The 24,771-nt window shown below is 33.8% G+C and overlaps 1 protein-coding gene and 1 pseudogene across 1 annotated transcript; one reads left to right on the forward strand and one right to left on the reverse strand.

Moving 5' to 3' along the window:
• LOC110278794 (zinc finger BED domain-containing protein RICESLEEPER 2-like) overlaps positions 1-1,725 on the reverse strand; it is a 5,177-nt pseudogene extending 3,452 nt beyond the window's left edge.
• A 13,099-nt stretch (positions 1,726-14,824) lies between these two features.
• On the forward strand, positions 14,825-16,898 carry LOC107481553 (protein-tyrosine-phosphatase MKP1; the record flags this gene model as incomplete). Its single annotated transcript, XM_016101830.3, has 1 exon — positions 14,825-16,898. A coding segment is annotated over one exon (1,821 nt), but the record flags the coding sequence as incomplete, so codon positions are not given.
• Between the last annotated feature and the right edge of the window lie 7,873 nt (positions 16,899-24,771).

A 24,771-nucleotide genomic window follows, 5' to 3' on the forward strand; every position in this document is an offset into this window, starting at 1 on the left:
TAGGCATTTTGGGGTTTTTTCGAACCGGTTCGGTTCGGTTCGGTTAAGGTTTTCATATTCAAAACCAAAAACCGAACCGAACCGAACAAAAAACAGCAAAATGAATTTTTTTCGGTTTTTTCGATTTTTGGGTTTTTCAGTTCTCGATTTTTTCGGTCCGGTTCGTCGGTTTAGTTCGGATCGGATCGGTTTTGAACACCCCTATCCCTGATCACAGCATTCATTGAGCGTTGGCGCCAAGAGACCCACACCTTCCACGTGCCGTGGGTGAGTGCACGATCACCCTCTAGGATGTCGCATACCACCTTGGGTTGTGCGCTAATGGAGAGTCCGTGGGTGGTTGCTTTCGTGACTTCACACGTGGTACGGTATGGGGCCTTGGAGTTGGTTGAGAGGTTACTCAAAGCCCGACCTCCTCCAGTCTAGCAGCGGGGGGCACAGAGGAAGGAGTCATTCTTCTTGAAACTAACATGGCTTTGGGATCGTGTTTAATAGATGCTACCTGATACTGATAACCCAGCCATCCTCCGACAGTATGCGAGGTGCTACATATTGATTGTGATGACACAGCAAAGCAGGGACCAGCACGAGCAGAGGGTCCACAGATGACGTTGGGAGTTAGATCAGTTACTCTGGGACAACAACTTTGCAGCACTTGCAGCAACCTCGGGACCTTGTTGTAAGACTCCTCCCAGTTACCATATATCTATGTAATCGTCTTTTGCTTCGCTATCCAGACCTTCATGTATGAGAGTTTGAAGTAATAATTCAGCCTAACTGCACCTTGTAGGATTGAGATGCTAATAGACGGGTTTGACTGTATCAACGGGAGGATGAGACGGCAGATATGACTGCTGTCTAACTGTCGGTGGTCCTGCGACATTGTAGGTGCTAAACACGTGTGCGCTCCTCCTACTCTACGCACCTCCTTAGGGAAATAGAACAACTGTGGTAAACATGTTCAACAAGCATAACAACGACAACTGACAACATTGAATACAATAAATCCTTAACGTACCAGTATCCGAGATTCTGTCGGAGAGCAACACGGAGACTCCAAGAGCAGCCTGCTGCATGTTGTCGGCAACGCACATGGTACTTCAACCGATCGGACTCCACCACTCGATATTCAACACTTTTGCGAATGATGTAATTCTTAACACCCTGCATTACTGCATCTTTACTTTTGAATATATGGCCAACCCTAAAGTCTACCCCACCGTCCAAGTTGTAATATTCCTCACCCATGTTTCCTAATGAGTTTTTCTCGTGCATCTCGTCTAGATCCAACGTACCATAGTGACTGGGTACAGATGACAATGCTGAAATTGGACGCGGGGGAGGCAAAAGATACCTACGTGATGCCTCAACCGGGGTCTCCGGTACAAACTCTTCTTCATCATCATCCTTGGAGGAATCGCTCTCGTTGCTATTCGCAATGTACTCCCCGTCAAACTCCTCACCGTCGACCTCCATGACTTCCACTGGACTGACAACATGAATCGATGGTGGTGCAAGAGATGGGTCATGTTGGACGAAGTCTAACGACCCAAATCCACCGCCATCGACATCGCCAACCTCTGCAGAAAGCTGCATCACTTGCTCCACCATGATTCTCTCATGGATGTCAAACATCAGGCGCACATGCTCGTCGCCATGGAGTAAAAACAGACGAAACCGAGATACTCCATTTTTCATCATTGCTATCAATCTATACCCCACCATTCCGATCTCTTTTCTCCCACTCCTACCGACGCTACCTAATATCAGACTCTTCAATTCCACCAATGAGCTTACTATCTAGGTACACAATAGATTGGGATTCTCGCACTCAAATATCACCTCATTGTCACTATTTTTCATACGGCAATTCGGATATACACTTACAACCTAGAAACCACTAATACTAGACATTTTGGCTTATTTTCGGAGGGAATAGATAGCAAAGAAGTAGTAAAATATTTGTGGAGAATATAAAGAGTTGTACATCCTTTTATAGCCGCTAAAAAATTGTCTTAATGTATCTCGTTTACACTGTAAACATTATAATTACCCACTTATATCGTTACAGTATAAACAAAATAAGCAAACACATATCTCGTTTACAGTATAAACAAAATACACGCTACATTTATTCTCAGTCTTATCTTGTTTACAGTGTAAACGAGATACGTGTTTACTTATTTAGTTTACACTGTAAATGAGATAAGTGATGTGATGTTTTTCAATAAAAATGCTCGTAAATACTTATTTCCATAATTGATATATTTATTTTATTTATTAAAAAAATCCTAAATTCTAACCGTCTAAAATTATTAAAACGAATCAGTAGTAAGAAATAAAATAAAGTAGCCACTTTTAATTTTCTCTCCTTTACTTTTCAACTTCTTGTCTTTTCGTTGAGTGTCTGTTTTCATTGAAATTCATCGCCGTTAATTACTCAAATTATAATTTTTTAATGAGTAAACTACCATTTCTACCCACGAAAGTTGAAAATGCTAACAAATCTACCATAGAAGAAGAAAATTACTATTTGAACCCATAAAATATGGGTTCTGTACAACAAAATTATCCAAATACTAAAAAATCACCTAAAATCCCTAAATTACCCTTATCTTCACTGCCACTTTTCTAATCTCAAATCCCACTACCACCCGAATCCCAGACGACCTGCCTTCACGCAGTCTCTATTCTCTTGGCCCTCCCTCTGTTAGGGGTGCACATGGGCCGGGTGAAGCCGGGTTTGATGTGACCTAGACCCGACCCGAAATATACACCGGGTCTATTTATTAGACCCGAATCCGGCCCTAGACCCGATGAAACCAATACACTTTCGGGCCACAATTATACCGGGTGAAAACCGGGTGAAAACCGGGCCGTTAACATTACATTACGTTGATACCTTCTTGTAAACTAGCATGTAAAAATATCCAAATTTCCAAGGCTCCAACCATTAGTTAACATGGTAAAATTCACTTAGAAAAATATAACAAGAACCAACCATTCTTCAAAATTAAAGCATAACCACAATCAATATTAAATCATAACCACAATCAATACTAATATTGTCTAATAATACCAAATATTTAAATCAATACAAATAACACAATCTTATGTATTAGTCTAAAATCTTATGCATTCTAAACATAAAACATTAACTTATAGTCTTATAATGACTAATAACACAAAATATTAAGGTTTACAATACTTAAATTCCACGTAAGAATAGTCATGATCCATCACTAATAACACAAAATATTAATTGTGTATGATGACCGGGCCACCGGGCCGACTTCGGGTGACCCGAGCTATGGCCCGGACCCGACCCAAAATAATGACCGGGTCTATTTTTGAGACCCGTACCCGACCTTAAACCCGATGAAATCACTCCAAATTAGTTCCTAAAGTGTTCGAGACCGGGCCGGGCCGGGTCTGTGCACCCCTACCCTCTGTGACGCAATCACCCGATCGCGCACCACCGTAGCCGAGCTGTAACCGTCTCCCCGCGCCTCCAGATGCACGCCCTAGAACTCTCTGCTTGCGTGTCCCTCGACCGCCTCCCCTCCTCCAAACCCTCATCGACCTCCTCCACCACCGCCGACTGCCTCTCCTCCTCCTAACCCTTCGCCTTCTTCTAGAATCTTCTCAAGAATGCACTACCCACCCCTTATCTTCCTCGGTACACCCTCTGCTAACGACGCCGTTTACACTGAGAAGGATTTCGTTAGCATCTCCAAGATTTGAGGCAGCAGCAAACACGACTAGGCTTAGAAGACCGGCCGCTTCGGGTACACTAACTTCGCCTCTCTTCTCTTCTGCTTCGTTTTGATTCCTTGAACTGAATTTGTTTGTCTTTAATGATTTTTCTCAGGGTGTTTATCTTCCAAAAGTTTCGGTGGCAAATCCCGAAAAGCATAAAGGGTTAGGGTGATGGTTGGAGGAGGACGATGCGGTGGTACTGAGCGGCAATGTGGTCGATCTTGGGATTGGGTGGCTGAGAAGTGAGAATATTGAGAGAGACTGGAGAAACGATAGTAGTAGTGGTGAAGAGAAGGGTAGTTTAAGAATTTTATTTAATTTTTTAGGATTTGGATAATTTTTCTTACAAAAGTAAATTTTTTATGGGTACAAATGATCATTTTCATCTTCTATATGTAGATATGTCCGCGTTTTCAACTTTTATGATTAAAAATGGTAGTTTACTCTTTTTTAATTTAATTTGTTATTGCTAATCCTTGAATAAACTTTGTCATAAACAATTTCATTGGTTTGGAACAATATTTTTAATTTAATTTCAACCTATTTACTCTGTGTGGATATATCGTTACTACCTAGAATAATCCTACATATTCAATTGTAAAGGAAAATAGGATTGCTCCATAAGTCAGATCAAAAGTTTGCTTTAGAAATTCAAACTTAAAATTTTTAATGAACATTTCAACAAATATCTACTTTTGATAGGAATTTGTTTCCGTTGTTTTTAAAGAACTACTTTTGGTTGAATTATTTCCTAACCAAAAAGTAATAGCAATTATTTTGTGGCTGACAGTGAAAAAGAAAAAATGGAAGAAAGGTAGAGAAAGAAGCTGGATATGGAAAATAGATAAAAAAAAAAAATTTTGTTGGAAGACATAATTATTGAAGGAAAAGGAAAAATGTTGAGTTGCATCAATAGAAAAGATGAATGAAGATGTAAATCTCGTTTTTTATTTTTTTAGTAACAGGGTAAATCTCTTTTAATTTTAACAGTTGATTTTTTTTAAAAAAATGGATGGACAGAATTCAACAATTGATACCGTCCAAATTTTACGAGGCTGGAGAGGATCCGCTCCCCTGCATCAGCGTGCCAGCGTCTCATTCTAGTTCATGCTGTTGGAAGTTGGAACCTACTGGCTGGCTGCCGCCTGGAGGTGGTACTTTTTTTGGTTTTCTTTTTCTCGACGGACTTTAGTAATGGAATCAATCAACATCTTATTGGGTCTGGGCTATATAATTTGGGCTTTAACTTGACTTTTTTAGAGCAACAACGAAAAATCAGTAATTACCTAATTACTTATGAATATTATTTTTAATTTATTATTATAACTACATTAAAAATTAAAAAAATTTATATATTTAAAGGAGCAATAATTTTCCAGTTCTCTAATAATAATGACATTTAATTATATCTAAAAATTGAAATGGAAGACAATGTTATCGCATGAATATTAGTGTTATAAGTCTCACGGAACTAATACCTACAAAATGGTTTTACATTAAGAGATCAATACCAGAAAGAAATTTGTAAGGTTTTGGATTCTCCCACTATATAGATTAGTTTTTGTAGTGATGGTTCTCCCAAAATTTTATAATTTATTTCATTAGTGTTTTCGATAAGAACCAGCTAACCAAAAAAGGTGAGTTCCGGTCAATAAAAAACAAAACAAAAGATCATTGAGCGAAGTGTTATAGAGTGAAATCGTCAGAATGTTAATTTTTAAAGAGAATGTTATATTATGAGTCTCATATGGTCAATATCTAAAAAAGAATTTCACATTGAAAAAATCAATATCTAAAAAAAATTATACGATTAAATTTTTTTTTTACTGTATGAGTTAGTTTTTGTCGTGATAAATTTTTCAAAGTCTTAATTTCAATTAGCATATTTGATAGTGAACGACCTTTGATCCTTGTATTGTTTGGATTACGTTAGTAACGTGTTTAGGAAGATAATGTTAAAAAGAGTTTGGACAATGGATCGGACAAGTCTAAAAGTCTTCCTATCCACTCTTCCTTTTGACCAGAAAGCTACGCAATTGACATGCTCCTTCCTCCATCGCCACTTTCCTTGACCTTTGCTATTATAAATTTGCTTTCATATGCCAAAAAGGCAATAATAGTCGCTGTAGTATATGTATATCATATCATCATCAAATTAATATTTCTGCCTTAGTTAACTAAAATATCTCAGTCACACCCCGATAGCAACGGGCACGTTTTTTAGGTAGCATTTGTTTTAAAAGACAAATAATATTAAGGGGTTAGTAATTTATGTGATTAGTGATCATCAAATAACCATCAATAATAATTTAATGGTGTAAAATTGGTGTGAGATTTTATCCGATGACTCACATTTCTCTGCTAATTACATGCTGGTCAAACTTCAATACAATTGCTGCCCCCTAAACTTTTATTTTAAAGAATATGACATTGAGACAAAGACAATAGTACGGAAACATTAAAAATTATTTTTTGTATATTGTGTTTGGATATGATGTATAAAATACTAATATGTCCAATATTATGTTTGGATACATATGAACAAGACTAAAATATAATATGAAATGACTAAAATAACCATGTGATTCCAAATTTTCTACATCAATTACAAACTAATTTAATAAAAAATGAGAGTAGAACTTGAAAAAAAATATTTGAATGAGCCAACAATTTTAATAAAAAATTATATAATAATATTTATATTAAAATAAAATTTATAAATATAATTATTTTATTTTTAAATTTATTATTAATATATATAGGAATACGTATGGTTAACATTAACAAAAAAACAAATCCGAGTTTGATTAATAAAAAATTTCGTTTAATAAGCTAAATTAATTTTAAATAAAAAATTAATTTTAAAAAAAATCCATTTTTACAAGAAAAAAATTTAATTTTTGTACATAAAAATATATTTTTATTTAAAAAATCAAATTTATTTTATCTAAAAATTGATTTTTCTTTTCAAAAAACTGATTTTTTTAAATTATATAAAATTAATTATAACTTATAAATTCTTTTTAATATTTTAAAAGATCAATTTTATCTTTAATAATATTCATCTTTAAAAAATTTTAAGACTAATTATTTTTATTATTATTTTTGTTACAAATCAAATAATATAATACAATGTTAAAATGATATTGAAGTAAGAATCATAAGAAGAAATTTATTTTTTTCTTAAAATTAAATTAATGGGTACAAATATGTTTAAAAAAATAAATAATATATATCAAATAAAAAGAAATCAGTTTTTTTTTTAAATTAAATTGATTAGAGAAAAAGAACAAAGCACTATCTTTATACGTAAAAAGGTGGAGACAAATTTAAAAGATAAAAGAATGATAAAAATATTGATTGGATAAGTAAATTAAAGAAAAAATAAAATATAGGTAAAAATTATACGTAAATTTAGTAACTTCAACAAAACTAAATGAAATTTGTAATTGTTAATAGAATAAGTAACTGCAAAATAATTTTGAATTATGTTAGTAGGGTTAAAATAGAAAATAGAAAATTGGACATCAATCTTCATGTATTAGTATTATATATTGTTATAAATATATAATTGTTTTTATTTGTTCTGGTATGTATATAATTAGTGTTAAATCTGTGTGATACACGAACTTACATTTTAATTTGATATGGTAAATTAAAAATAATATTTTATAATTATAAATTTTTTGAATTTAGTATAATACTGTCTTCGTCATTATATAATAAATATCTTAAATATGTTGTTTTATCTTTATTTAAAGTAAAATGCAAATGAAACACTTTAAAGTTTATAATATTCATGAACCATAAAGAAAGAGACTTGAAAAAATAAGAACATATATAACATGTCGATTTTGCACTAAATTTCATATCAAAAGACTAATAAAAATTTATCGACAAACTAGTATTTTACTAACCTCATTAAAAAAAATAACTGTAAGAACAATCCTGCTAGGAAACCAAAAGGGGGTCCAGCCAACTCCTATTAGGCTGGACCCCGAAGCCTATTTCACCACACAAGCAAAAAGCAACATCCAAAATTAACCCCAATTCAACAAAATTAACCCTAGCTAAACCTCTTCCCCTTTTCACTGTTTCACTTTAGCAGCATTCAAAACCATCCAACGGCAGTGCCTCCTAACCAGGTTCGTCGGACGCCTTTCTCAACCACCGTCAACCACCGTAGCGCCTCCGTTCATCCATGTGCGAGCACCCGCCGGCGTCGGAAGCTCGCCCTAGATCGCTGCAATGCCTCCATCCTGTCCATGTGCTACCAGCCGCGTTCGTCAGAGGTTCGGTCCAGTTCACTGTAGCGCCGTCGTGCCGCCCACGTGCGAGCAACCAGGGGGTCTAATTCTCACCTACATTGTGTCGCTGCTGCTACATGTCGTTGTCGCAGCGCCATTGAAGCGTCCATTTTTCAGCCGGACAACTCGATGTTGGCTTTCCTGCTCTGCTCTGACGAATGCCGCGTCGGACTCCTCCTGCTAGCGCCATGAAGCCTCGCCTGACAGTACTAATCGGTTAGTATATATTCATGCGTGTTACTTGATTGAAAAAGGTATGAGTAAATTAGTTGTAAGTGGATTTTAAATCAGATCATTGCATATAATGACACAATCATATACAATGAATTTTGATTTGTTGGATGTTGTTGCTGTCTAAAATTAGAGGTTTGATTGAAGGAATTCAAATGGATTTTTTGTGAAACTAGCTGTTTTTTTATTTTAACTGAGACAGAATAAAATTGGATTCAATTGTGGTAAATATAGGTCAATGTACTTGTTTGACACTGGATGTTGTTGTCGTTAGGGGCCCCCTATTGCTGAGATGCCTGTGCATAGAGATTGGATGTTACTGCTTTGTTAGATTGGACTGTATTATTTGTGATAAGATTCTTTGACTTTGCCACAAAAAAAGAGAATGGTGTTTGTGGGTTGTGTTCAATATGGGTGGTTTGAAATTTAACTACACATTCGCAATATGTTACATTAACTAGACACTGTGAAATAGGGTTTTTTTTCTATTTTTTTGTGTATATGTCTCCAACCATGATAAACGTATGTTGCTTTTAGTATGTATGTGGATGATTCTTGATCAATTTTGTGTATTATTCTTCAATGGAAAGTGTTGATTATTCAATTGTGGAACACTATAAAATCATAATAGACAAATAAATAGAAGTGTGAAAGGTTTCAATTTTGTTAGCACTCCTAAACAACCAGTACATGTCCCCAAGTTTCATTTTCTTGTAAATTCTCCGTGTGTTTCTTTTTCTAACTCAGACACTCCAAGGAGATCGACAAACTTTATATTGTACAATATGAGCAGTAAAGGTCAAGTTTAGAACTTAGCTTCAAGTTTCAGCTTCATCCTTGGTTTTGTTACTATTTTGCCAAATAGTAGAATTGTATTTTTATGTGTAAGCAACAATTGCGAATAAACTAAATTTGCCAATTTGTTAGTACAGCAAATTGGATGTATTTTATTTTAGTCCTACTTAGTATTTTTCTTTTTGTAGGCAACTTAAATGTTTATGTAAAAATTTATGTCACATATTTTTTTTGTTTAACAAATAGATGCTTCTTCTTTATACTAAATGGATGATTCTTTTAAAAGGAATCATCAGTTAAGAAGGGAATTAACTTTGAAGTAATTGAATCCATATTGTACTTATTGATTTAATTGTTGTGACTTATGGATGTTTTTATAGTTAATATATAATAGACATAGATGGCTATTAATCTGTTGCATATACGTTGACTATAAATGCTTTGTTTTGCTTTCACTTTGCAGTTGCATCCTGAAGACTCGAGCGCAATATACAAAAATCTACATCAAATGTTTCTTTTGTTAAATAAATGGATGTTTCTCTTTATACTGAATGGATGATTCTTTGAAATGAATCATCATTTTAGGTGGAAATTAATTTTGATGTAATTGAACGCATATTGTACTTATTGATTCAATTATTGTGACTTATGAGCATTTTTATAGTTAATATATAATGGACATAGATGGCTATTTATTTATTGCATACACTCTCACCACTAGATAATAAATTTAATCATGGAAGTAATACTTGCCTCATAAGTTCATCACTAAGTAGTATGTTGTGTATGTGAACTTTGGAGTCCAAAGTTCAAATATAATAACTGCATAAAGCAAACAGTGGGTAAAAGGAAAGCTGTTAAAACACTTTGATTGCTCTTGAAAAAGCAAATAATCAGATACGGTTGTTGTCCTTTTCTTTATCTTTTTTTTTCTTCTTTAAATTTTGTTAAACAAGCATCAGTAAAGACAAAATTTTTTTCTTTCTTTTGTGATACTTGTATTCACTATCAATTGAATCATCTCTGCAGTAAAGAATAAATACAAGTAACTTCTGTTAGGTACCTAATTATTTTTGCAAAGATCTAAGTGAATGTTATTTCTGTCAAACATCAGGATATTCTTTTTCCACACTTAATAGATGTTACTTGAACAGAAGTCGTGTGAATGAAAAATTTAAAAAAAAGCTTATCCTACATAAGTAACTATGAATTTGTCACCATACTAAAATGTAATGAAAGAAATAATCATATTCATTCAACTTATCCATACAATTTGCAACACTGTCGATACAGGAATTTATCATGACCAAAAGTAATACAAAAAGAATCATCCATTTATTATTAAAAAAAATATTTATTTATTTAACAAAAGAAATATCTGACGCAGATTTTTGCATATTGCTTTCGCCTCTTCAGGATGCCCCTGGAAAGTGAAGCTACGTCATTTATTAAACTTTATATTTTGTTAGAGGGGGTGAAGCTACATCGTTTAGAAAATGGGTATATTATTACTATACAACTAGCTAAATAAAGAATAACTTTCTAGTTGCTACACTTGGATCACGTCTCTTTCACTTCATCCAATTCATCAACTGTTTCAAATTCTTCTTCGATCAGTTTCATTTATCAATCATTTTAAAGTAGACTTTCTGCAATCATCCATCTGCAATCACAAACAAAGACATATACGCAGCCATAAGCAAAGAAATTCTATCTAAAAAATAAAGAAACAGCCATCTAATGACAACTATAAAAACAAAGAAATATCAACAATCACATACAAAGAAACATTTACTTTTAAAAATAAAAGACACAGTTATTATTCAACCTAAAATAATCTAGCTATTTAAATATAGTAAATATTTATAGAAGCAGCCTGATGCATATGGTGCCATTTCTTCCCTAAATTTGGCAATAATTGTCTCAAAAGTAAATACAAAGTCCTCATTCTCAACCTCATCCATGACAAGTGACTAATTCATAAAGGTTAAAGGACTAAAATAAAACTTTAATCTATTTGTGTGCTGGATAAATACAGAATGCAAAAGATAACAAAAAGTTCTAGAATAGAACTCCATACAAATCAATATTACCTTAAAAAGAAAAAAATTGCCAAAAATCTTCGATCACTGTGGTGGTATAGTGTTTCTTTCATTGAGAGAAAAATATTATATGCTTTATGCAGCATCCTTGAGCTTCTTGGTGATGGTGGCAAGAATATTTCCCTGGTGGAATGCTTGCAGCAATTCAATCTCAGAAACCTGTCTTATTCCATCACCAGCATAAGTCACTGCTCTATAAGGGCTTCTACCTTTCACTTCTTCCATCTTGAATATGCAATGGCCGAACGTGTATCCGATGGAAACATATGTAAGGTCCCACATCGGTTGGGGAGGAGAACGAATCATGCCTTATAAGGGTGTGGATACCTTTCCCTAGCATGACGCGTTTTGACAAGTGAGTGTGAGGGGTTTCAGCTATCATCCCTATCGTCAAAGGTAAAACCGTGAGGCCTTGTGTGCTAAAGCGGACAATATCGTGCTAGCGGGTGGTCTAGGCTATTACAGATGGTATCGGAGCCGGAGCCCGAATCGATGTGCCAGCGAGGGCGCTGGGCTCCTTTAGGGGGGTGGATTGTAAGGTCCCACATCGGTTGGGGAGGAGAACGAAGCATGTCTGACGAGTGAGTGTGGGGGCTTTGGCTATCATCCCTATTGTCAAAGGTAAAATCGTGAGGCCTTGTGTGCCAAAGCGGACAATATCGTGCTAGCGGGTGGTCTGGGCTATTACAGATGGTATCAGAGGCAGAGCCCGGATTGATGTGCCAGCGAGGGCTCTGAGCCCCCTTAGGGTGGTGGATTGTAAGGTTCCACATCGGTTGGGGCATGCCTTATAAGGGTGTGGATACCTCTCCCTAGCATGACGCGTTTTGACGAGTGAGCGTGGGAGGCTTCGGCTATCATCCCTATCGTCAAAGACAAAACCGTGTGGCCTTGTGTGCCAAAGCGGACAATATCGTGCTAGCGGGTGGTCTGGAATGTTACAGATGGTATTAGAGTCGAAGCCCGGATCGATGTGCCAACGAAGGTGCTAGGCTCCCTTAGGGGATGGATTGTAAGGTCCCACATCGGTTGGGGAGGAGAACAAAGCATGCCTTATTAGGGTGTGGATACCTCTCCCTAGCATGACGCGTTTTGATGAGTGAGTGTGGGGGGCTTCGACTATCATCCCTATCGTCAAAGACAAAACCGTGAGACCTTGTGTGCCAAAACGGATAATATCGTGCTAACGGGTGGTCTAAACTCCTATAATAGAGATACAATTAAATAATATATATAATTACAATAATAATTATCACTCTATAAATAAAAAACAAACATAAAAAGATATAAAATTATAAATTAAAATTTTAGTCACATATATTCATTTTGTCATTCATTCATATACATATTTGAATACTACATACTAAATTTTCTTAATCTAGGTTAGACTATAAAAACAAAAATCTCTTATCCAATTCTTGAATTGTGCTATGAGTGTTTGTTAGTTTGTGTAATTGATTTTCCTCTCATAGCCGTTAGCCTTTATTCATCTATGACTATATATGTGTACATTTTAACATAAGTAAATAAGGTTTTATAAGGTTTTACTTTCTCATTAGTTTCTAATGCAATTCAGTTTCTTTACTTTCAAGCAACTACATTTTCTATATCTCTCCCTCTTACAATCTAAACCAAAATAATAATAATAATAATAATACATTTGAAAAAAAGAATATGAATGGAGTGTCCATAGATCTTCACAAATTGGAAATAAAAATAAGATAAATTTTGGATAAGATAAACTAAAATAGACAGAGACAGATGATGTCAAAATAATAATAATAAAAATACATTTGAGAAAATAAAAAAAATAATAAAAATGAAACAGGTATAAATCTTTAAAATTTGTAAATAAGTATAAGACGAATTATGGATAAGATAAAATAAAATAAACAGACAAAGATAATGTCAAAATAATAATAATAATAATACATTTGAGAAAGATGGATAAGAATGAAATAGATATAAATCTTTAAAACTCACAAATAAAAATAAGACGAGTTATGGATAAAATAAAATAAACTAGGCAGAATTGAATAGTGTCAAAATAATAATAATAAAATTATATTTGAGAGAGATGGATAAGAATGGAACAAGAATAGATTTTCAAAATTTAAAAATAAGAATAAGATGAGTTTTAGATAAAATAAAGTAAAATAGACAGAAATAAAGAGCGTCAAAATCTTAAATAAGAATATGAATAAAATGTATATAGATCTTCAAAACTCGCAAATAAGAATAAAACGAATTTTAGATAAGATAAAATAAAATAACTAAAAACAGATAGTATCAAAATAATAATAAAAAAATACATTTGAGAAAGATGAATAAAAATGGCATGGATATAGATCTTCAAAATTTACAAATAAAAAAGATAGACAAAAATAGAACGGATATAGATTTTTAAAATTCGTAAATAAGGATAAGACGAATTATGAATAAGATAAAATAAAATAGATAAAGACAGATAATATCAAAATAATAATAATAAAAATATATTTAAGAAAAATAGATAAGAATGGAAGAAGTATAGATTTTCAATACTCACAAATAAAAATAAAATGAATTTTAGATAAAATAAAGTAAAATAGACCGAGATAAATAATGTTAACATTCTAAATCCTTTAAATTGACTAGTCCTTTGATTAATTGCGAGCCGTAAATGAATATGTATAAAGAAATTTTTAAGAAATATTACATATATTAATTGAATTTTCGTCACATAGTATATATTAAATATTTAAATTTATAATTAAAATGGACAACCTTTCTAAAAGTTTACCTTTCACACAGTTCAAACATATACAATAAGAAATCAAAATGTTATCACAAAAAAACAAAATTATTAAATACAATTATTCTGGTCAATAATCTTACCAGCAACACTTAATTTGAGTCTCTTAGTTCGTGCGCAATCATTTAAAAGAAAGTATTATATATAAATCGGAGGAATAATAATTATTTCCCTTATTTTCTTTAGTCAAATGATACCATTAAAGTAGTTTAATCATGAAACAACTATCTAAAAGATAAAATATACTTGATTTAATACCTATAAAACAAAAATAAATTTTTTCTATAAAAATTTCCCTTTTTCCTGGTATGTGACCAGCATTATGGGATGGATATAATCCATAAACTTATTTGAATGAAACGTATTCTCCTTTATTATGATTGACCAGGAAAAACGTTAGTGAATGCAAATTTTGGTCATTGGTCGTCAAACCAAATTTAAGGAATTACCTAAAAAAATAAAAAAGAAAACAAAGATTGTTAGGACGGAATATGGATATACTTTTTGTTCTAAAAAATAAAAAAGTTGTATTCGTAATAATTTGAGGAGTGTATGTATGTATGTATGTATGTATTTAACAATAAAGGTATGGTGTGGTCAAAGTGGTAGACGAGGAGGAGGCGTCTATGCTGCTGCTGTTGTGTGTTCCGAGTGCCGCTAAGGTTTCGGTATTCTTTCCTTTTTTCTCAGCTTGCAAGTTCCAACCATTTAAAGCAACATCTCTTCAGATCCACCACACGTCACACTCTTGAATTTTCCTCTGCCGAAGCCTTTGACACGGTCAAGGGTTTTAGTCAGCTTAACTAAGCTAGCTACCGTAACATCCACCAACATTTACGCCGCCGTCGGGAAACAAGCCGAGATCCCTGCTGCCGCCGCTTCAGCCTCTGGCCATCAGAAGGCGCGGCGCGGAGGAGTGGCCGAGCGCCGGATCTGACGATCTCGGCGTGTGGCCACTCCCGGAGACTCCAAGAGGGTCCGTGTCTGTGGTGGGGTCATCATCGGAGTTCCAGTTGAAGAGGGAGAAGCTGGCCTTCTACGACAAAGAGTGTTCTCGGATTGCGGAGCACGTGTACCTCGGGAGTGACACGGTGGCCAAGAACCATGACCTGCTCCGGCAGAACGGCATCACTCACGTGCTCAACTGTGTTGGCTTCGTTTGCCCTGAATATTTCAAGCGCGATTTTGTTTACAAGACTCTCTGGTTGCAGGACAGTCCCACAGAAGACATCACCAGCATCCTGTACGATGTTTTCGATTACTTTGAGGAGGTTAGGGAGCAAGGTGGGCGCGTGTTGGTTCACTGCTGCCAAGGGGTTTCGAGATCGACCTCTCTGGTGATCGCGTATCTGATGTGGAGGGAAGGGCAGAGCTTCGAGGACGCGTTTCAGTACGTGAAGAATGCGAGGGGTGTCACCAATCCTAACATGGGTTTTGCGTGTCAGTTATTGCAGTGTCAGAAACGGGTACATGCTACTCCCGCTAGTCCTAATTCCATTCTTCGGATGTATAGAATGGCTCCTCATTCACCTTATGATCCTCTTCATTTGGTTCCTAAGATTGTCAACCACCCCTCTGCACAGGCCCTTGATTCTCGTGGTGCTTTCATTGTGCATGTTCCTTCTGCTATTTATGTTTGGACAGGCAACAACTGCAATTCGGTTATGTCTTCTAATGCAAGAGGCGCGGCATCTCAGGTTGTTCGCTATGAGAGGGCTACGGCTCCTGTTCTTACCATCCATGAGTATGACGAGCCACCGGAGTTTTGGATTGCTCTTGCCTCTGCTGATTGTGACCAGCAGGAGAAGGAGGACACAACCTTGGAAGCTGTTCGTCCTAGGAAGCTTGATGAATATGATTTGGATTATGAGATTTTCCAAAAGGCACTTGCTGGTGGGGTTGTTCCACCTTTCTCTGTGTCTAATGCAGGCTCAGAGACCTGCCTTCCGGCCAGAGAAAGCGGTTGGGGGAGACTGCGCCGGAAACTCGCCAGCGGTTTCATCAAAGGATTGTTCACTTCATCCAAAAGGAACTCTACTAATGAAGAAGCTGCTCTTGTCATGGAAGACTTTGCTGTTAATGTTGATCCCAATGATTGCTCAGGCAGGGAAAAAGGTTATGTTGAAGTGTTGGATCATTTCGTTCCTATTACGGATGTGGATTCATCATTGCCAACATCATCAGATTATCTTCCTTGTTTCACGAGCAGCAGTTCCAAGTCACCAACGCTCTCGCCCTCCAGTTCTGATTATGCAAGTTCATTTACATTTTCACCTTCCTCAACAAATTTGTCTTCTCAGCAGCCATCACCTTCTACTTCTAGCATGGATTCAACCGAAACTATTTATGCCAAAGATGCTTCTGTATTGGACAGTTCCTCTCTGTTTCACAAGAAGGGTGATGTGTTTTTGGCTGATCAAACATCCGGAGGGTCCACCTTCTTTTTGCCATTGAAAGGGTCTATACCCTCCATTGCAGAGCGCAGAGGTAGTAATCCACCACCTCGCATGTTGCTACCTTCTTCAGTCACCGAGTCATCCCATCCTCACAGGAGCAAGATTCATGTAAGATCGAAGTCATTCTCTTTGCCGGAATTGGATGATAACTTGTTAAAGGATGTTGATTGCAAGCAAGCTGATCCTGCTTCATGTAAATAATGGCTATCCTTGAGATTTAAGATTAAGTTAACTTGATTGATTACAATAGTTGAGTTTTCGTTTTGTGTAGTCCAAATGTTCTATTTTTGGAGGTGACTTTGCTCTGGGGTTGTTTGAATTTGAATGTTGCAAGGTGTAGTGTAGGATGAGGAATAATAATTACCCTGATAGCACCTGAAGGCTCAAAGTACATAACAATCATCATTAAATTTAAGTGAATATTATTGAACTCTATTTTTCTCCTTTTCTGCCATTTCTTTTCTTCATTTAGGTTCAGCTACCATATGAGTATGAAATGCATTGCTGGTTTAGGTGGTTGAGGCTAGCTAGCGATCAATCCATAAAGCACTATAAATAATAAAAAAAATTGGTGCGAAAGTCATCTTGGCAACAAGAAGGAAACAAAGCAACAGTTATAATTTACATTATCATGGATGTTAGCATCATCCTTTACTTATTGGTTCCATTAATAAATATGTTACTATGAACTTTTATTAGTTGCTATAGTTCTGCAAGAGAGAAAATATGGCTTCGCTTCACATCGTCCGGGAAATGCTGCATGCGTTAAACAGATTTTGCCTGCATATGACCACAGCCATATTAATCAAATTATTATACTCAATATTAATTAGCAAATAGCAATTCAGATGATGAAAACGATGATCATATCAGATATTTAGCAATCAAAGAAGGAAGTACAATAGATAATTCAAATTCATTGAACATTATACATGAAGGATTTGAGTGTTACATACATGCAAAGGCCTCCTCTTTGCAAGCATGAATGTTGTGATGACAGGAACCATTGCAGCGGACAAGTGCATAAGCGTGTGACCACTCACAATATGCCCTCTCTTGAGCCATAGCTAGAGGATAAAATCCTGCAAAAGATTAAAATTGGAAGATGTATCATATTTGTAAACGAGTTAAAACGATGAATGAGTAGGTTGGAGGCAACAAATAAGCCATTAGAGGTATGACAATGCATGATGCAAATTTGAACATGCCATATAGTTAGTTAAGGTAACATATTCAATTTATTAAGTTGGTGTTAAGTTGAATTGTAGAAAATAAAAAGAATACCGAAGAAAGTGCGTTTGTCAGCGAAATCGTGGTACTTCTGAGGCTGAGGAATGGAAGAGGTTACCACCATCACTAGAATGAATTCACTGCAATGAAATTCTTTGTTAGGCATTAATTATATTACTAGACTAGTTTTTATAAGCTGTAAATGCAAGCAAAACAACTTAAAACTTTTTCATGAAATTATGATTAGAGCAATTTCATTCATCATAGCAACACGGAGAAGGTGATAGTGACCTGCATAGGCTGCATTGCCTGCATAGACGAGCCTTGACTAATACCTGGTTTTCATTTTTGTAGTCACAGCACGTGCTATGGATAAGACAATTTTGTGAAAATCATGGCTATTTACAACTTATTAGTGGTTTTGACTTTTGACTATCCATATCCATATACAAATACGATGCAGTTCACACTTTAGTGACAGATAATCTACCATACCAATTGCCAAGTATATGCTAAACATATATATAACTTCTAATTTTCATTAAAGTTAATCATCATGTATTTATATAAATATATGTACAATTTAAATTATTTTTAATGTGTATTTTGTATGTTAATATATATTTTATACTAATGACTAATTTTAATAACTAATTTTAGTATAAACCAAATATAATTACTATTAAATATAAAAATTTGACTAATATTAGCTTAAAATATTAATTATCTAACATTTTTCTTAAATTAATATAATTTTTGTACATTATAATATTACTTTATTTGCTTGCTAAATTCGTATTAATAATTTAAAAGTTTGAAGAATCTGCAGACGATTTATTTGATTAGTTGTTAAAATTTTATTCTATTTTAACTTTTGTACCGTATATGGTTACAATAGTTTTGATTTGTTAGAGTAATAATAAGTAGTTGGGAGTTAGTAATAATTAATAGTGGTTGATTTTTTTATATTAAACTATTATGGATGATTTCACTAATGTTATGATGATTTGGTGTAATACCTTGATGTGGATATTAAAAATAAGAAAAAATTGTGAATAACGATTTTAAATAAAACAAAAAAATTGAAAAAAGTAACCATAAATCATTAAGACCAAATCTGAAAAAGGTAATTAGAAATTGAGTTATAATTTCAATTTTTTAACTTAAAAAAAAAATTTGTAATTTATAAAAATATTTAGTCACAAATTTTTAGATACAAATCAATATCCATGATTTGTATTACTTGACTCATTGTCATTACACTTGCGGAATACATCAATTTAGACTCATATTAGTGTATTACACAACTTCATCTTTCATATGAAAAATTATAACAATTAATTACTTAGAAGATTAATATTTATGAGATTAGTTTGTAATAAATTTATATATAACTCAGCTCTTGTGTTAGTTTGTAATATCTCGATATAAAGTTTAGCTCTTGTATCATGCAACTTCAATATATACGATCTACTTCCTTAATCCCCTTTCTTGAGTTCTATCATAGTATCTTTTTTGAAGAACTCAAGTTAGTTTCTCTTTTCTATTGAAACATCAATTTTTTCTTTATCATGGAATCCTTTTTTGCTTCGCCTCCTTTTTCTTCTCTTTTGCTACCGTATTGATGTTTTCTCACTACAAAGGCTAGCCCTTCCTCTTCATTGCATCATCCCGAGTTGAACGAGCCAAACTTCATCCTCCTTCCTTCGACCCGAGTTTTTTTCCCTCTTTCTGATGTTATTGTGCATAACCAACTCCATCATTGTATTCGTCTCTCAGTTGCGAGTGCAACAAATCAAACCTTGTCGCGTCAGCCAAGTCACGCGTTGTCACATGCCGTCACAAGTTCCTATTTGCCTCTATTGATTGGTTTTAGCAGAGAATTTTTTTCGACTTGTTCTTTCACGTTTTGACACTATATTTAAGTCACCATCCTTTGATATGGTCTTCATCTTACCATGCCAAGTTCAACCAACAAAGTCCTACCGTCATTGGCCACCGGATGTACCTCCACATACTGGTCAATGTCCCGCGGCCCAGCAATCATCCTCAGTTTTCCATATTCAATCTGGACTGCTCGTTTTGAATGCTAAGATCAATAGTCTAGATACAATCCATCATTTTGATCCGGTTGACCACGCCCAACCCGTTCAATGGCTCGCGCATTCACCTGACCCGATTTTGCGTTGACCCATGCGTTGACTAGGGCTACATCAGTATGATGACGTGGCTCTCTCTTCCATTACGATGCTGCCATGTGTCAAGTGATACTGACGTGGTAAATGGTAATGCTACTTTATTGTTGACGTGACACTTTTTGTAGGACTTCTCCTAAGATTTTTTGGTATTCTCTTTTTTATTTTGTCTTTTGTTTTTGCAATTTCTGCTTCGATCTTGTTGTTTTCACATTTTTAAGTTTGTTATCTCTTTGAGATTTTCCGATAGTTTTCTATCTCTACGACTGTTTTCCATCCTTTCGGTAGTTCATTACTCTTTTAGCAAGTTTGTTTGTGCTTCTTTCCAGTAGTTTAGTCTACGTTTTTGTTTTGATAGTTCTGTCTATGCTCCTCCGGCAGTTCTATTTGTACTCTTTTAGTAGTTTTGTTTGTGTTTCTTTTCAACAGTTTTATCTGTGCTTCTTTCTGTCAGTTTTGTCTGCACTCAATTTTGTCTGTTTTCTGTAATTTTTTCTTATTTCATTGTTTTAAATAAATTTTTAACTCAAGTTACCACTTAAGTTTGAAGAAAAATATTAGAGTAATAATAAGTAGTTGGTAATGGTTAATAGTTAGTAGATAAATATTTATGAAGTTAGTTTGTAATATCTCTATATATAACTTAACTCTTGTATCATGTAATACGCAACTTCAATCCATGCACTAACTTATTGTGACTCTTTGATCATGTTAAAATTGAAGAGAGGAGATTAAAAGAATAGTGAGTGCTATGGTGTAGAACGATTATTTTTTTTACACATGTAAATGCCACTTGTCGAGATATGAGAGTGGTATGGTATTATTTTTTTTGTTTATTCAAACGGTATCCCCCAACCCGATAGGTTAAGGACTAATCCGTTGCGGATCTGAGCTTCATTTAAGGGTTTGTCGCTGGTTAATGAGTTGCTACATGCACAAGGTGGGGTTCGAACTCCCGACACTTGTTTAAGCGGACAAGTGAGCTGAAGAATGGTATGGTATTATGTATGAGACGTGATGAGAAATAATCACTAGGACTGTGAGATCCAATGCAGTCTAGAATAGCAGTATTATAGGTAATGATATCGCTTTGTTTTAGTGCTAAAAGATATTATCAGTAGAGTTGAACGAGCCAAACTTCATCCTCCTTCCTTTAACCCGAGTTTTTTTCCCCTCTTTCTGATGTTATTGTGCATAACCAACTCCATCATTGTATTCGTCTCTCAGTTGCGAGTGCAACAAATCAAACCTTGTCGCGTCAGCCAAGTCACGCGTTGTCACATGCCGTCACAAGTTCCTATTTGCCTCTATTGATTGGTTTTAGCAGAGAATTTTTTTCGACTTGTTCTTTCACGTTTTGACACTATATTTGAGTCACCATCCTTTGATATGGTCTTCATCTTACCATGCCAAGTTCAACCAACAAAGTCCTACCGTCATTGGCCACCGGATGTACCTCCACACACTGGTCAATGTCCCGCGGCCCAGCAATCATCCTCAGTTTTCCATATTCAATCTGGACTGCTCGTTTCGAATGCTAAGATCAATAGTCTAGATACAATTCATCATTTTGATCCGGTTGACCACGCCCAACCCGTTCAATGGCTCGCGCATTCACCTGACCCGATTTTGCGTTGACTCATGCGTTGACTAGGGCTACATCAGTATGATGACGTGGCTCTCTCTTCCATTACGATGCTGCCATATGTCAAGTGATACTGACGTGGTAAATGATAATGCTACTTTATTGTTGACGTGACACTTTTTGTAGGACTTCTCCTAAGGTTTTTTGGTATTTTCTTTTTTATTTTGTCTTTTGTTTTTGCAATTTCTGCTTCGATCTTGTTGTTTTCACATTTTTAATTTTGTTATCTCTTTGAGATTTTCCGATAATTTTCTATCTCTACGACTGTTTTCCATCCTTTCGGTAGTTCATTACTCTTTTAGCAAGTTTGTTTGTGCTTCTTTCCAGTAGTTTAGTCTACATTTTTGTTTTGATAGTTCTGTCTATGCTCCTCCGGCAGTTCTATTTGTACTCTTTTAGTAGTTTTGTTTGTGTTTCTTTTCAACAGTTTTATCTGCGCTTCTTTCTGTCAGTTTTGTCTGCACTCAATTTTGTCTGTTTTCTACAATTTTTCCTTATTTTATTGTTTTAAATAAATTTTTAACTCAAGTTACCACTTGAGTTTGAAGAAAAATATTAGAGTAATAATAAGTAGTTGGTAATGGTTAATAGTTAGTAGATAAATATTTATGAAGTTAGTTTGTAATATCTCTATATATAACTTAACTCTTGTATCATGTAATACGCAACTTCAATCCATGCACTAACTTCTTGTGACTCTTTGATCATGTTAAAATTGAAGAGAGGAGATTAAAAGAATAGTGAGTGCTATGGTGTAGAACGAATATTTTTTTTACACATGTAAATGCCACTTGTCGAGATATGAGAGTGGTATGGTATTATTTTTTTTTTGTTTATTCAAACGGTATCCCCCAACCCGATAGGTTAAGGACTAATCCGTTACGGATCTGAGCTTCATTTAAGGGTCTGCTGCTAGCCAATGAGTTCCTACATGCATAAGGCGGGGTTCAAACTCCCGACACTTGTTTAAGCGGACGAGTGAGCTGAAGAATGGTATGGTATTATGTATGAGACGTGATGAGAAATAATCACTAGGACTGTGAGATCCAATGCAGTCTAGAATAGCAGTATTATAGGTAATGATATCGCTTTGTTTTAGTGCTAAAAGATATTATCAGTAGATAGTTAGTATAATGATTAAAGAGAGATTATGATTTGCTAAATTTTTAGAAGAGGATTAACTAATATTTTTTTAGAATGTTATTATGTTTTGGGCTTAGACTTTTATTACAATAAACACAAGTAGATGATCATTTTTATTCAAATTTTATGATAAACTCAACTCAATTCTAAACAATATATTTGGATTTTCTATTTTAAAAACTAGAATGTCAAATTCAAAATTATTATTTTGCAATTTTCCACAAATAATAATAATAATAATAAATTTTATTACTCAATTAATAATTTATTGTCCTATTTTGCATCTTTCTTAATTTTACATAATCTAAAATATATTTGAACAAATCCATAATATCTCCAAAAAAAATTATTATTCATGTCTATCATTGAATATAATCAATATAATGTTTATCCCAATTAACTAATCCAATTACAATTAATTACTCAGTACTCACAAAATACCTCAAAATCAAATTAAGCTAAATTTATTATATATCGCAGATCTAAACTCTATTTAAGTATTTGTTGCTGTCTAATATATATATACAAGACAGAATTTAAATATCCAACACTTATTTAAACGGACGAGTGAGCATACCACTTAACTACCCCTAGATTTGTTAGTCTTCATGTTATTTGTTTACATATAACCATATTCATTAACTTCTGGCCCACCCAAAAAAAAGTATATGTAATCAATTTCTTCACCACTTATAGGCCCAACCCTATATTCCACTTCCGAAATCCCTGTATGTCCGCATATCCGCCCTATGACACAAATTTTTAATCTCCTGTAGTACACTTCGGATGTTTAACTCACATTGGTACTAATAATATAAGAAACTTGGTCCACAAAGTAAAATCCCAACCATTAATTACAGACTTATTATATTAATTTAGGGACACTCTATTATATAGATTAAGATGGTATAAAAAAAAAATATAAATCATTTTATAGTTATTTTTTATTATTTTATTATTATTCAAAATGTGGATCTTACTTTTATCAATTTCTCTTTCATTCTATTAAAAAAAACATCTATAAACTTACATCTATACTTTATAATTCACCATTAACTTAACATAATAATCCTAATTTAATTATTTTTACTTACACGGCAAAATGACTTTACTAATCACTACTATCTATATGTCCTACTCCTGCAACACACAGAATTTGTTCATTTTCAATGAAGTCACACGTTACATTTTGCAATTCTCGATTAGATGATTGTACCACTATAACAGTTTCATTTTCTTACACGTAACTTTTATATGTGTAGAAAAATTTTTTCTTCTACACCATAATATTTGCCTTTTCTTCAAAATCAAACATTTTTAATTGGGAGCTTAACAAAAACAAAGGGAGGTACATATTTGGAGTAGGACAGGAATAAACACTACCGTATTTTGAGACTAAATTATTATTTTTATTAATGAAAATTGAGAAGGTTAATAAATTTATCTATGAATAAAAAATTAATTTTTATCCATTAAAATTTGGTTTGATACAAATTTTATTTTTTATTAGTAATTTATTAAATTATTTTTCTAATAAATAACTTTCATAAAATTTGTAACGCTTATGTTTAATAAATCATATTAAAAGTAGTTTTAAATAAATAAATACAAACAACAATAATTATAGTTTTTTCGGTGATCTAACAATAATTTTATTTAACAAAATACTTTTTAAAATTTAAAATGATCATAATGAAAATAAATAAAAAACTTTTGATTTCTTTAGAAAGTATTTCTTTTAGAACTTTTAAATTTTTGAAGTGCATAACTTTTTATTTATTAAATATAAACTAAAGTATTTATAATTTTGAAAAATATAAATAATTTTCCAAAACACTTTATCAAACTCGAGTTAAAGATGATTTGTGTGTGATAAAATTAATTTCGTTTATTTGTAATAAATATGTCAACATTTTAAATGTTTACCTGCAAAATTAGGTTTTAGAAATGGACCAACATGGCGTATTATCTATGTTATAGGTAGGTTAAGTGTTTTTTTTTTCTAATATGGAGATAAAAAATCTAGGGGGTCATATTTTATGATAAAATTTTATAGGTATATAAATTGGAAGGTCAAATTTTTAATTTTAAAATAATAAAAAATTATAAATACA

Source organism: Arachis duranensis, chromosome 3 (genome assembly GCF_000817695.3).
Source record: "Arachis duranensis cultivar V14167 chromosome 3, aradu.V14167.gnm2.J7QH, whole genome shotgun sequence".
Classification (NCBI taxonomy): domain Eukaryota; kingdom Viridiplantae; phylum Streptophyta; class Magnoliopsida; order Fabales; family Fabaceae; genus Arachis; species Arachis duranensis.